We start from the raw sequence: 15,168 nt of genomic DNA, 5'->3' as shown, positions 1-15,168 counted from the left end.
TATATAGAAGATACAATGTTTCTTGTTACATTATTTTGTGTCAAATTCACATTCTGAGGGAGTCAGTATGTGCAGAAGAGGGTTTTACATTGCAGACGCTATTTTCGAGGAGTGGAATTGCACCTCTCAGCTGTGACAGTCTGTCGACGACAGACATAATGACGTCAGCGAATGACCGACAATGTCATGATTTCATTACGCCTATCAGCGGTGACGTCACACGTCGCCATGTAAACGAATGTAAAACGAAAAGTGTTTATTCTGCTTCAGAGTTGAAGGTTGACTATTGCCACTATGTGCGATGCACTCTCACAGGTACGAAGTTTCTTTCAGTCCAGGTCACAGTACCGAGAAAAACGTGACGCGACCGCTAGGAGGAGCACAAAATTTGTCCTTCAATATTAATATTGTTGCGAATTCGCGCCCGCCGGCGTGCGAGCGGCCACGTAACTCGAATCGCGGCACGTTGCCCACCGGACGGACAATTCTGTCGTGACCCTCTCGGACTAACGCCGGGAACTAGTCACGGGTGGGCCTTTCGGCCTCACCACGATCGTGCCAATCGGCCCCCCGCGTGGGATAGGGTTGTTCGCCAAATTCGACCTACCTAAGTACCCACATGGAGGGTGGACCGGGCGATCGTACCTCTCCGCAGGTCGACCCCGGACATGGGCCACTGAAGCGACCCGTTCCGTACTATCGGGATAACCGAGCGGTGTTATATTGTCGACCTCGACGGTTCCGATTAATTATCGGGCGTATTAAGCCCGCTACCAACCCTTTACGTGAAGTAAGATAGAGATTCAATTAAAGAAAAGACGAAGCGAAACGGGAAAAACAGTTCAACATGAGGCACATTTATTCCGCGGCACTCGGATAGCACACATATACAATTACAATTATGCACCAAAAGCAATTGCAACAAAAGAAACACAACAATGCAGATCTACTACCGACTACGCGAGCACACGGCAACACTTACACAGTTTTACTTTACAGACGGCGCCGACAACACATATACTCAAAAGCAAAAGAAAAAGGGCCACCCTCAACGACAAGGGGGCAGACGGGATCTGTGGGCGCGAGACCGGGTGGAGCCTACCCGTCTTGTGATGACCCGCAAATGCGGCGGCGGTGCCCCGACTCTGCGCTCCTCCGCGGGTTTCGTTGGCACTGCTTGGAATGGGGTGGGAACGGGGCCCCCTTTCCGCACTATCTCAGCGCGGGGGGGAAAGAGGGGGGAATTGTTGATGCTCTGGGGAAAGAGGATAGCAGGCTTGCTTGGGTCCCGCGACGAGCGACTCCACTGCAACCTCGACCGCGTTCCCGGCTTCCCCTCTCTGCAGCTCCCCGACAGACTCCGACTCCGACAGACTGACTCTCCTCCAGACCCGTCTTGACTGCTGCTGCCACACTCCGCCGCCGCCACACCTCTCCAACTCGCCCGAGCCCAAAAACTCTCCCGCTGCCACACTCCGCCGCCGCCACACCTCTCCAACTCGCCCGAGCCCAAAACTGACTGTCTCCAACTGCTTCCGACCCAAAACTCCCTGAATTCGCCCCGCGCTCGGCGCTTTATAGTATGGCAGGAGGACCCATATGCAAATTTCCGGATCAGGATGAGCTCGGGGGCGGAGCCACGCTCGCCCATTGGACGGAGGAAAAGTGGGCGTGAACCTCCCCTGATCCTCGAATTTGCATATATCGATTCTACTCCGACGCGCCTGGAGGCGGGGCCAAATCGCCCCGCGCTTGCTGATAGGACGGATCGGAAGTGGGCGTGTATCATTCCTTATCCGACTTCCCCTCGGAAAGGCCGCTTTTTGCACCTGCTGCTCGGCGCGCGCCCTGTACGAGTCCAGGACAGCCTGACGCTCGGTGCCCACAAGCGGTGCGGGAATGGCCGCAGAAGGAGAGGCGAAGGTGGTGGAGGGTCTAAAGTGGCGGTCCCTGGCCACGGTGACGCTTGGAATGGCGGTGATGCGATGGTTGCGAGAGCGAGTTGTGAAGGTAAAGGTCGTGGCTGTTGGCGTTGTTGTTGTTGTTGTTGTTGTGAAGCGGCGTTGCGGTTGGTGGTTGTTGTGTGATGGAGGTTGAGACGTGGTTGGTTCAAAATAAAGATAGAACAGAAAAATGGCTATCTTAAAGGGTCGCAGCCCGAATGAATCACATTTATTCCCTCTAAACAACGGGTTTGGGGCTAACTACACATGTACTTACAGAGATATCTCACCTACGGGACCTGAATGGTGGTTTGCGAATTTCCTCAACCGCAACAATATATAGACTATCTGAAACCCCGTCACAGACGGATTCCGCTCCATTAGCCCAATATGACAACCAGTGGCGGCTCTCGTAAGAGCCGGATCCCAGTCGATCTACTCTATGGCCTTACCTAATGAGGCCTACAAAACGTCCTTGTACATGACATTTTGGTGTACACTACTCCTTGTGAAGAAGTCCCCTGATTTGTGCACGTGTCTACTTTGACGTACACCGTGTCCAAACTTCTCAGGTCACAGTACCGAGAAAAACGTGACGTGACCGCAAGGAGGAGCACAAAATTGGTCCTTCAGTATTAATATATAGATGGGTAGTTTATCAGTTAGTTAAACCTTTGCATTGATCGGTTCGTGGTTTCAACAATTGCAGAGAATTTTTTTTTCCTACTGACCGGATAAAGCAATGCACTTGTCAAATTATGACGTCGTAATGAAAGCACCGATGACATCATCATTAACATATCCTATTCCCCATGTGGAGTACTTGGCAATGAGCCATGTTTCAATTTTTTCCATGGAGCAGTTTTGGAGATGGTGCAAAGTTTTTGTTGTCTCCAAGATGGCACTTGCACCACGTTGTAGTGTCCGAGGTGCAGACAGACGCGGGAGTGAGGTAGCGACTCCGCTTTATTGCCCGATCGGCTGCACACTACAACAACCCCAAGCGGGCGAGTCATGATATATGAAACCCAACCATGTGATACAGCACACTCCTCCCCTTGTAAAATGACAATTCTAATGATGAAATGACAATTATAAAATGACCAAATGAAACCAATCAACATTCAAAATCCTCCAAGTACCACGGTCGTTTTCTGACCCGCCTTGGGTGGGCAGCGCCGCCAGACGCCCCAGGCTCAGACGCCTCCCGGCTCGGTCGAGGTGACACCCTCGCCAGACTTGCCCCATCTGCAACAACAACTGCCCCCGGCCGACAAGCCTGCTCGTCTCCCTCGGGCAGGACTGAATCAGGTGAACACCCCGTGGGCGCCGGCACGTCTGGCCTTGGCGATACAACGTCTGGCCGCGGCAACATCACAGGTGGGGGCCGGGCCCCATGTCGCTCGGCACGGGGGGGGGGGGTGACGCTGAACAGCGATCATGCATTTGGTCCACGTGCCGCTTCCACACCTCCCCACCATCAGTCTGCACCTTGCAATTTGCCGGCCCCAGCACTACAGAGACCACAGCCGGCATCCATTTGGAATCATGGTAATAATCGCGAACCATTACCCACTGTCCCACATCAAAACCGCACACCAGCGTCAGGCGCGACACCGCCCCACCCACCGACCCTCCAGGTCGCAGTAAATCCTGTCTGGACCACAATGCCTATCCATAGAGACGAATGGCAGGAGAATCGCCGGTGGCAGGATGAATAGCGTTCCTGTATTGGAGCAAACATATATCGACCATTGTCTGCACAGGTGCAACACCCCCGCCCCCTACGCAAATCCCGTTTCAACATTTTAACAAATGATTCTGCCTGCCCGTTAGTGGCAGGATGATACGGTGCGGACCTTAGATGTCGAATACCGTTTTGACGCATAAACTCATCAAATGTACCTGCGATGAACTGCGGACCGTTATCAGAGACCAGAATCTCGGGTATTCCTTTATTAGCAAAGATCGTCCGCAGTTTTTCTACCGTAATGTTTGCCGATGTATGCTGCATTACTACAACCTCCGGCCATTTAGAGAACGCATCGATCACAATCAGAAACATTTTGCCTTTAACCGGACCAGCAAAATCCACATGGACCCTCTGCCAGGCCCTTACTGGGATCAGCCATAGACCCGAAGCTCGACGTGGATTATCAGCATCTGCCTGACAAATGGCGCAATGCTTAACCATCTGTTCAATGTCTTTATCCAACCCCGGCCACCACAACAGGCTCTGAGCAAGACTCTTGGTCTTCACGACGCCAAGGTGACTGACATGTAGTTCTTCCAAACAATGCTGCCTGAACTTCGGTGGAATCACCGCCCTCATTCCCCACATAACGCACCGTTGGGCCAACGACAGCTCCGATGCGCGCGACGCGAAAGGCTGAAATGCCGGTGTTGAAGGTAGATCGCTCCAATTCCCCATAGAAATCGCCTGAACGACACGGGCGAGCACTGGATCATGAGCCGATTCCACCGCGACCTGTTTGGCCATGACCCTCCCGCTTTGGACCTGGCTCAGTGCAAACACATCAACCCGGTCGGCCGATTCAGACGAAGCTGGACCCTCCGCGCAAGGCAAGCGCGAGAGACCGTCACAGTTAGCATGCTTCTCGGTGCTTCGGAGCTGAATATCGTAGCTGAAGGCAGCAAGAAATAGACACCACCGCTGTATTCGCACAGCTGCCACCACCGGCACCCCGTGTTCGGGTTTCAGGATGAATTGAAGTGGTTTGTGATCCGTCTGCAAAGTGAAATGCCACCCCAGCAGGTATTGATGAAACCTCTGCACACCCCAGACGAGGCTGAGAGTCTCGTGCTCGATCTGGGCATAACGGCGCAAGCTGCGAGCTGAGCCCGCGCACGAATCTTTGGTAATACTGTGCCATACCAATGAATGAGCGCAGCTACGTCTTGTCGCAAGGCGGCGGCATATGCTGAATTGCCTCCACCTTCCGAGGGCCTTTCAACAGCCCCTCCGGCGTGATGGTCTGCCCGAGGTATTCCAAGCGCTGCTTGAATAACGCGCACTTGTCCCTGTTCAAGCGCAGGCCGCACAATTCCAGCTTCGTCAGCACTTGGGCAATGTTCGCAAGGTGCTCGTCCGCCGTTTTCCCCGCAATGAGCACATCGTCCAGGTAGGTTTGAGCGGGCAGGCCAATGCAAACCTGATCCATGGCTTTCTGCCACAAGGCCGGGGCCGACGCAATACCAAAACAGAGTCGGGTATATCGATAGAGTCCTTGACACGTGTTGATTGTCAAAAGGTCGCTACTCCTGGGATCCATCGCCAGGTGAAAATATGCATCACGCAGGTCAAGCTTCATGAAGTATTGACTCCCTGCCAGCCGTGCATATAGCTCATCGATCGACGGCAGCGGATACTGCTCCACGCTGAGCCCCGGGTTAACCGTGGACTTGAAGTCCCCACACAATCGGACGTCTCCATTCCGTTTCAGCATCGTGACGACCGGGGTGGCCCAATCTGAGTACGACACCCGTTTGATCACTCCACAGGCCTCCAGCCTATCCAGTTCACCCTTGACCTTGTCCCGCAGAGCATACGGCACCGGTCGTGGTTTGCAAAAACGAGGAACCACCCCCTCCTTCAGGAAGAGCTTTGCCTGCACGTCCTTGAGTTTCCCAAGATCGTCGCAAAGCAAACCTTGATGTCTTTGAAGAATCTTCTCCAACTGATCCTCCCATCAGCTCGACACGGGTTGCACAAGGTGAACGGCGGCCCAGTCTCGCCTGATGCGGGTCAGCCAGTCCCGGCCTTGGAGAGACGGGCCCCCTCTCCCGCACCACGTACAACGGAAGCGCGGCGACCTGGCCTTGGTACACTACAGACACGTCTGCCATCCTGACTGGCGTTATCTTCTCGCGGGTGTACGTGTACATTGTGAGGTTTGACCTGATAAGCTTCAGGCCGTTGAGTCTACGCGCGGTCTGTTCGCCTATGATCGACACAGCCGCTCCCGTATCAACCTTAAATGTGATCGGCGTTTTGTTCACTTTGATGTCGACCGTCATCGGTCGTGTCGCCGCAGGACCATTTCAAAACAGGCTCATCATCGGCTGCAGGTTCCGTCCCGGGTCGCCGGGGTTGCCTCGCACATCGCCGTCCATGATCTTAGCGGTGGCCAACGCCCCTCGGCACACGTTTCAGATGACCCACCTTGTGACAATGTAAACACACGGTGTTTTTATACGGGCACACATGCCGCAGGTGTCGACCTCCGCATCCCAAACACGTCTGTGGGGTCACCTCGCCGCTCGCGCGGCCGCGTTGCGACGTCTGGCCCCGGCCCGCACCGAAGGTCGCGCGTGCGTCCCGGGGCGCTCGCGACACCGCTTGGACCCCCAGGCCATCTGGCATGCTGCGGCCGGCGATGGCCCGAACATCTCCGAGAGTCTGCTCGACAGCTGTAGCAGTGCCGACTGCCGTGCTGAATGTAATGGCTTCACCCCTCAGCCGTAGAATCCCCGAAACCATTTTTGCATCTTGTAATCCAGAAATAAATCGATCTTTGAGTCTAGCTGGATGCTCCTCTGCTGTGGACCTGCAGGCCACGGACGAATACTTCACTCGTGCCATGAAATCCACGACGCGCTCCTCCGTACCTTTTGCGAGGCGATCGAACTGGTATCGAGCTTGCTGTAATGACTTCTCCGGCGCCACGTGTGCTTTCATCTTCTGCACAATGTCCTGAAACGATAGCGTGTCCCCACTGGGCTTGTCCGACGCCACCAAATCACTCAGCAGTCGATAATGTTCCGTTGATAGCGAGGCGAGCAAGATCGACTTTTGCTTGCTCTCGTCGACCACGTCATTTGCGTGGAAATAGCACCCCAATTGTTCTGAAAACAATTCAAAATCGTCCCCGACGAAAACGGACACCTCTCCGTGCACCATGACCCGGTCATCAACCATCCTCGTTGCCAATTGTAGTGTCCGAGGTGCAGACAGACGTGGGAGTGAGGTAGGGACTCCGCTTTATTGCCCGATCGGATGCACACTACAACAACCCCTAGCGGGCGAGTCATGATATATGAAACCCAACCACGTGATACAGCACACACGTGACTTATGATATCGTAATTATCATTATAAATTCCGACAGGCGGAGGTGTACCTATGGTCAAAATTTTGTGGCAATGGGATTTCAGGCAATTTTTTTTTAACACTGACCAGATCAAGCATTGCACTTGTCGAATTATGACGTCATAATGAAGGCACCGATGACATCATTAACATGTTATTCCCCATGGGGAGAACTTGACAATGAGCCATGTGTAAATTTTTTCCATGGAGCGGTTTCGGAGATATAAAGGAGCAAAGTTTATTTTTTCCCAAGATGGCGCCTGTACCACGTGATGTATGACGTCATCATTATGACTAAAACAAAATTCCACAGGAGGGAGGCACACCTATTTGAAAAATTTATTGTCAGACTATTGGTTGCCGAGAAAATGAATTTGAAAAATGCAGACACTTACGTACGGCACACGTACGCGACCGATCGCTTAAACCCGCTTTCTGCATCGCAAGTGCAGGGTAAAAACTAATGTTACGATCGCTGCATTGTTGAAAAGAAGAAGAAGAAGAAGAAGAAAAAAGGATGCTCTCGTACACCAGCACACATGAAATGGCCTTTTGGCCCATTGCACCTGTGCTATCAGACACTTCACAATCTCTGTGTGTTAAGACCTCTTTATCAACCCCCTTATCCAAAAACCCAATGGAGCTGCACCTGCCAAGTAGAGCGACAGTTCATTGTTACCAACAACTGGAGAATACATTCATAAATGTATCATAGTTTTTACAGAGCATTGGTGCAACCGTCGCACTTTCTTTCCATGGGTCATGTTGGGTGGTTTACCATTGCCTTCTCAGCAGTAAGTCAGGGCAGAAATTTGGAATTTATTCAGGGTGCTTGCGATATCTGGCCTTCACTTGACAAAGGACATGGTAAGGTCTTTAATGTCCACCAACTAATGCCGGCAGACAGGACGCCCAGGTAACGTCTTCCTGAGGGACGGCACACAAATGATGAATCTCTCTGCCTGTGAAACACCAGGATGACAGTTTCCAGCTGATAAATGGCTGAGGTTCAAACTCAGGCTCGACAGCTCAGAGGTGGGTGTGCCTACTTCTAAGTTGTGCTATTAACCCAATCAGAATAGTGTTTTATTTATTTTGTTTCATGTCTGATAAATATTGTTACGGGTGATGGGATTCAAACAAAGGTCCCAGACGTCACTCCCGACTACGAATGTTGCAGAAGGTGAACCAGTGATCCCAGCGACCCTTGGTCCTAGTCCCAGCCTGCCGGGGCAGAGGCCCACAAGCTGGCTGAGTGGTTATGGAAGCTTGAGGTTGAGCGCAAGGAGTGGAGTGCTAGACTACCACACAAGCAACTCGGGGGGGGGGGGGACGATAAAAATGCGATTATTGTATTTTGCAGATACAAGAAGGAAATCATGTTGGTGTGACGACGGACTCAATTAATTAATTGATGAAAAACAATGGACTTGACTAAGTACAACACAGGCCACACAACCAATACATCACCACAAACATGGATCCTCTATCTCACCCAGGGTGGGGAAAGGGTCAAGCAAAGCAAAAAAGTAACATTTGCAAGGAATCCAAATAAAACGGGAGATAAGGAAGGGAATGGGGTTCAGGCCTGTTGGAAGGATGGTTTCATGCACTCCGGTGTGAGCGGCACTTGGTGGGAAAAGAAAGAAACTGCCCAGTCATCTCGCTCTGCAATTTCTTTCTCCCTCAGAAGACACCCTTTTCCTTTCCTCCACCTCCTTCATGCCCACAGCATTCCTTCATCGGGTTCACAGAGGTTGAGTCCACGCCCGTGGCCCTGAGCAAGGATCATTTTCCACAGCGAATATGAATATGCTTTCTTCTTCTTCTTCTCTTTCCTCTCGGAACACCACAGCTTGCTTCTTCTCCCTTTCTGTCTCTCTCTCTCTCCTTTTTTCTCGATTTGGCTTTATGGTGTGGTCGAGTCCTTTATACACCTCCACAGAGTTCACAGAAGTCCAGTCCCTCACACAACACGTGCTGAGGCCACTCACACCACCAAGGAGGGATCGTTTTCACAGAGCCCAGGACTCTTCTTTGTCTTCTTCTTCTACTTCTTCAACTTCTTCTTCTTCTACTACTACTACAACTTCTTCTTTTACTTCTTCTTCTACTTTGTCTACTTCTTCTTCTTCTTCTACTTATACTTATACTTCTACTTCTGCTTCCTCTACTACTTCTATATCCTCTATTTCTTCTTCTACTTCTTCTACTATTATAACTACTACCACCACCACCCTTTTCCTTCAGCCAGAAAGAAAAGTGTTGAATCCTTTCCACAGTTGTGGTTGTGCACACCACCACCAGTGAAAATGCTGTGAGGAGTCAAGGGAGTGGATAGCAGGGGGGACTTTTGGAAAAGGAAAAAATAACAACAAAAAGGTCCTATTTCTGATCCTAGAGCTGACCTGTCATTTCTTACCTAATACACCTTAAATTTCACGAATCAGCATGCTTTGCAACGATTGACACCTCCACACATTCTCACAAATGTAACATTATTATTGACATCTGAGGCTCGAAAGAATTTCCATCTCCTTTTGGAGTTCATAATTCCATTTGTACAAAGTTCACTTAATTTGCTGCCAAATGTGCCTTTTGTGGTGAGGCTACCTCTGCTGCTATTTAATCTAGCTCCTTCTGGTGATAAATAGAGCTTGTCTTTCACTCTGGCTAAATCTCACTGTCTCACCCTATCACTGTGGAAGGATCGTGAAACTAACCCCCATTTGTCTCCATGGGCAGACACTGGAAGAGGTCGAGTCTTGAATTTTCTCGGCCTCACCATCACCCATGGCCTTTCTCCAGAGTTGATCTCACAAAGCTAGCCTCCAAAGCCAGTGGCAGTCCATCATCCCAAGTACTGTATATCCTTGGAGAGAAAAAAAACATCAAAACTGACTTGCAATTGTCTGCAGCTCAATGGAGTTAAAAACTCTCCTCGATGAGCTGGTTCCCCCAGAATCACATCTATCTCTCATAGAAATTGTGGAATCTAAAGTTGTCATCTTCATTGGAATCTTCCACAATGAGGCCAAAGTACAAGCTCTGTTTCTATCTCATCACAGACAGTTCAGTAGACTCTGGTCTGTAGCTTGACGTCTGCTCTCTCAGCCTTCTGACTGTCCCAGGGACTCCAAGATGCGAATGTTGTTCCAATAACACCCCATACCCCCTTGGTTAAACTCCCGAAATCCAAATGTACTGCAACACACTTTTAGTATATAATGACCACAATAAACATTACACCTCCACCTTTTTTTTCCTCTCCCCTCTCCCCCTTCCCTCATCTATGAAACCGTCTTCCTGAGGCTGTTAAATCCCACTCTTCCCTCCATAGCTTCAAGCAGGCAGTGCACCGCCATATCATTTCATCTTCCATGCAAATCCACAATCTTTTTCTACCCCCATTTAGCCTACTTAACCTAACCCAACCCTCTTATTTGTCAGTGAATGTGTTTCCTCCCCTCCCCACTCTCTTTTTTACCCCTCAGCCCGAATTGGGCTGAAAAGGGGGTATTGTTGTCACAGGTGTTGTCCGGGTGTCTGTCAACTTTTGGTTTCCGTCAATTTCGAGGAGAACACCTTGCCCGATTAAATCCATTTTTGCAGGGTGTGTTGGGGTTGAGTAGAGGAAGGTTCCTTTCGAAAATGGATGCGCTGCAATTTTCAATGTGGCCGCCATGGCAGCCATCTTGAAATTGGTTTCCGTCGATTTCGAGGAGAACACCTTGTCCGAGTAAATCCATTTTTGCAGGGTGTGTTGGAGTTGAGTATAGGAAGGTTCCTTTCGAAAATGGATGCGCTGCGATTTTCAATGTGGCCTCCATGGCAGCCATCTTGAAATTGGTTTCCGTCAATTTCGAGGAGAACACCTTGTCCGAGTAAATCCATTTTTGCAGGGTGTGTTGGAGTTGAGTATAGGAAGGTTCCTTTCGAAAATGGATGCGCTGCGATTTTCAATGTGGCCTCCATGGCAGCCATCTTGAAATTGGTTTCCGTCGATTTCGAGGAGAACACCTTGTCCGAGTAAATCCATTTTTGCAGGGTGTGTTGGGGTTGAGTAGAGGAAGGTTCGTTTTGAAAATGGGTGCGCTGCGATTTTCAGTGTGGCCGCCACGGCAGTCATCTTGAAATTGGTTTTCGTCAATTTAGAGAACGGCTTGGCTTGTCTGATTAAATGCATTTTTGCAGTGTGTGTGTTGGAGTTGAGTAGAGGAAGGTTCCTTTCGAAAATGGGCGCGCTGCGATTTTCACTAGCCGCCACAGTAGCCATCTTGAAGTCTAATTGATTTTCGATATGACGTCCAACGTGCTCTTACTGACTGCATCATCGTGATATCACTGCTTCCTTTTACAATGCATGGGCTGAGGGGTTACGCCCGCTTTGCGGAGCTATTTTTTTCTTCTTCTTCTGTTCATTCATTCCTTTGCTTGTATGCAACAGTGGCCTGGTGGTGGTGGCGGTGCACTGTCATGTCATTGCCTTCTTACCTTCTGTCACCTCGCTCTATCCTGAGCCTCGATCTTTTGTTTCAAAAACAGAGCATGTTCGACTGGCAGGGTTTGGGAGTTCACTTCTTTATAGCTGATTAATATTAGCTTGGGAAGCTTCAATGTGAGAGTTTGTAGCTCAGCTGGGATTCCAAAAGTGTAAACCCAGTTTGAATGCCAATCGAGTATTGTGCGGTCTTGCACAAAAAATACAACTGTGCGTTAAACCTCCAGTCAAATGCTTAGTGGATGGAAATGCAAAAGTTTAATGCCGTTGGAGTCATGATGGCAAGTCCAATAATGGATGAGAAATTCTAAGAACATTGTCATCATCAGTTGAAAAATGAATGAAATGGCCATCAAGAGGGACAACTGTGGCTGGAATTTTTGCACCTGTTGTGTGACATTTATGAACATCTGTTATGTTGTGGAGATATCCACATTGTGCCAAGTTTATTTGTTAAGGGAAAACCATCCATCTCATGTATAAATGAATACCTAAATTGCATCAAGGATACTGAAGTTTTGTGTCATTAAAAAGTAATAATTCATTATTTAATACAAGAAATTAAGTAGTTTTTATCTAAAACGAGCCATGTAGCAGCACTTTGAAAGTATAATCTGATTATTCGACATACCTGCTCAGGATATCTGGAAAAATACAGCTCTGAGAAGCGGGTACTGGAAGAGGCTCTGCAGCAGAGAGTCACAGTAGCCCAGCAGACTGAACGGGAGGTGGAGGAGCTGCGTGGACAGCTGGCTGAGATGCGGCAGCAGCAGCAGCTGGTTGAACGGCAGCGGCACGCCTTAACGGAGTATGCCGGACAGTCAGAGAGGGGTAAGCAGTCTTGGTTATGGATCGGTCCTCACCGTAAGCTGGGTAATTTGCTTTTATAGAGAGTTACAGGCGATACTGCTGCAAACATCAAGAGTATTGTCATGGTTATAGTTATTGCACAATGAAGACTCGGTTGCGATATTTGCATGACTATTTCTGGAAGTGTAAAATTAGAAACCCCAGAGGGCTTGAGATGTATTGTCAGCAAATTACCTTCCTAGTTAGGCTAGTGATCTTGTTTATTAAACTATTGCCATCTGACATGTTCCATTTAACTTTGTGTTGTGCAATGCTTTCTTCTCTTTGTGTTTCTTTTTTTCCTTCCTTTTAAAAAAGTTCCATCCCACCTGTCTCTGCCTTGCTTGTCTGAGCACATTTCTACCTTTTTCGATCTCCTACCTCCAGGCATAGTCACTGCCACAGAAGGGAAGCTTGGCTCAGGTCGGTCTGCCTCTCTGCCTGCATGGTCAAAAATATTTAACTACCGGTACACCCTTTGTGCTGGTGTGGGAAAAAAGGCATTTTGATTAACATTGCTTGAACTGTACGGAGCATGGTGGAAAGTGATTTTGTACTTTGTGGAATCGGTTTGAACAGAACGTGCGAGTGCTACCTCATGTACTGATGGTGAGGTGTATGGTCTTTTCCTGTTTCTGAGAAAGTGCCTTTCTTCATTATTTGCTGCAAAGGTTTTATAGCAGTTTTGAACTCATTGTATTCTAAAAACGTATTGCTTTACAATGACACAAAATGCATTTTTAAATCATCAAATCTATTACTTTTGAAGCTGGGATTATAAATCCCTGAAAACACAAATCTCATCGGCATGGATTTCTGTCAGTCTTGGACAAACGATTGAAGGATGAAAGGTATGTTCTTGGAGGAATAAAAATTGAAGTTTTATGTTTTCTTCATCGGGGACACCCAATGATTGGCTCTTTCCGAGATTGACGTCTCCTGCTATGTCCCCCTCTCCTCAAAGATGGGTATGGTTGGGGTGTTGGGAAAATGTCCGACCCATTTGTATGCTTCCGCTGACGAAGTCACTGTTTTACACACACACACACACACACACACACACACACACACACACACACACACACACACACACACACACACACACACACACACACACACACACACACACACACACACACACACACACACACACACACCAGTTAAACCCAAGTTGTCTATGATTATATAAATAAATCGACTCCTGTGCTCTTCCAACTGAAGAAAGCTGCATAAAGTAACCATGAAAGGCGACCCAAGGTAAGCCCTTTGCTGTTTCAAACCATTCCCAGAGTTTCTCCAAGTTGATTAGGTGAGAGCTAATTGATTATTCCCTCCATTCACAGGTGAGAGATGTGAGTTGGCCTTTGTTTTTCATTTTATGTTTGCTGTTTTTGACATTTACACGTGGTACATGCTTGGGAGCCTCATTGGTGCATGTTTCTGTCTGTGCTGTCACTGATAATTCACCAAGTGATGACACCAGTCTGGTCGCTGAGGGGGTGTGTAGCATTGGGATTCTCATGTGTGTACTATTTGTCAATGTTTTTGCAGCTGTGAAGGAACTCTGGGAATAGTTTGAAACAGCAAAGGGCTTACCTTGCGTAACCTTTCATGGTCACTTTATGCAGCTTTCTTCAGCTCAGAGTGCATGGGAGGAGTCAATTTATTTATACACACACGACTGTGTAAATCTCTTACGCCCCCTTGAAAATAAACATTTTGTTGTCACATTGGCATATTTTGATAAATAAAAGGTGTAATGATCAAGTTTCATTTAAGAAATGAAAATTAATTGTATTTTCCAATATAAATGCATGAAATTTCAATATTTGGTGTAACAACCTTTTTATGCAAAACGGCAGATATCCATTTTGGAATGCTTTCCGGCAAAGGCTTTGGCTCCCACATTTTTGACTAATTTGTATTTTCTCTCTCACAGGTCGTATAAACCTCAACTATGCCCAAGATATCAAACTTGACAAAATCGTTTACACCAATATCAAAATACTTTAATAGTTTACACCAAGAAGGCAATTTCCAGAGAAAAATATCCTGCAAAAGCAGTATTTCCAGATATGGCATTCAAGCAATAATACAGAAGCATAATGAGACCGGATAATTTAAAGATATAAAATGGATTGGAAGACCAAAGAAACTCAGCAAAACAGATGAGCAATACTTAAAGTTCCTTAAGAACGATAATAAAATTCAATTGCTGAACTTGTATATTATATAATAAAAATTGGGGCAATACCCCTGCGTGATCACCTGGTAGAATCATGAGACTGGGGAGGAAGTCAACGTGGGACGGAATCGGCAAAATGTACCGATGAACCAATGTTATCGCAAATACTTATTCTGGGGTTCCCTGTAGACCCCTTTTAACCCTAATTTTTATTTTTTTATTTTTTAAATAGCATGAATAATTTTTGGTACATCACTGGTGATGAAGGTTGTGATCAAGTTTCATCAGAATCATATGTGTAGTTTCAGAGAAGTTGCAAGTATTTACTGACGGACAGACGTGCCACCCCATAAGCTCCCCGGAACTATGTTCCAGGTGAGCTGAAAATCAATTCCTGAACTTGCATCGGAACTGGCACAGGTATCAGGTGTTCAAGTGAACTCCTCTACTGTCAGAAGGTCTCATCAAAAGTGGTCTTCCTCAGCGAGTTGTTCTCAAAAAGCCATTTCTGCGTGACGGTAATAAATCGAGAGACTGAAATATGTCCAAGAACATCAGAATTAGGATGCCACTCAGTGGG

General features: G+C 48.1%; 1 protein-coding gene across 6 annotated transcripts in view; it reads left to right on the top strand.

The window, feature by feature from the left end:
• Positions 1 to 15,168, top strand: part of AKAP9 (A-kinase anchoring protein 9) — a 172,142-nt gene that overhangs the window by 112,872 nt on the left and 44,102 nt on the right. For 5 of the 6 annotated variants that reach the window (XM_085878544.1, XM_085878540.1, XM_085878539.1 and 2 more), the window contains 2 exons: positions 12,194 to 12,385; positions 12,791 to 12,826. In XM_085878544.1, coding sequence (XP_085734670.1) covers positions 12,194 to 12,385; positions 12,791 to 12,826 — 228 coding nt within the window. The remainder of the gene's footprint in view (positions 1 to 12,193; positions 12,386 to 12,790; positions 12,827 to 15,168) is intronic. The other variant, XM_085878542.1, reaches the window with a different exon arrangement.

The sequence above is a fragment of the Eptatretus burgeri genome, chromosome 4 (assembly GCF_056783735.1).
Source record: "Eptatretus burgeri isolate ZD-2024b chromosome 4, Ebu_testis_v1, whole genome shotgun sequence".
Taxonomy (NCBI): domain Eukaryota; kingdom Metazoa; phylum Chordata; class Myxini; order Myxiniformes; family Myxinidae; genus Eptatretus; species Eptatretus burgeri.
The sequence above is the reverse complement of the archived record's forward strand: the minus strand, read 5'-3'. Positions and strand labels throughout refer to the sequence as shown.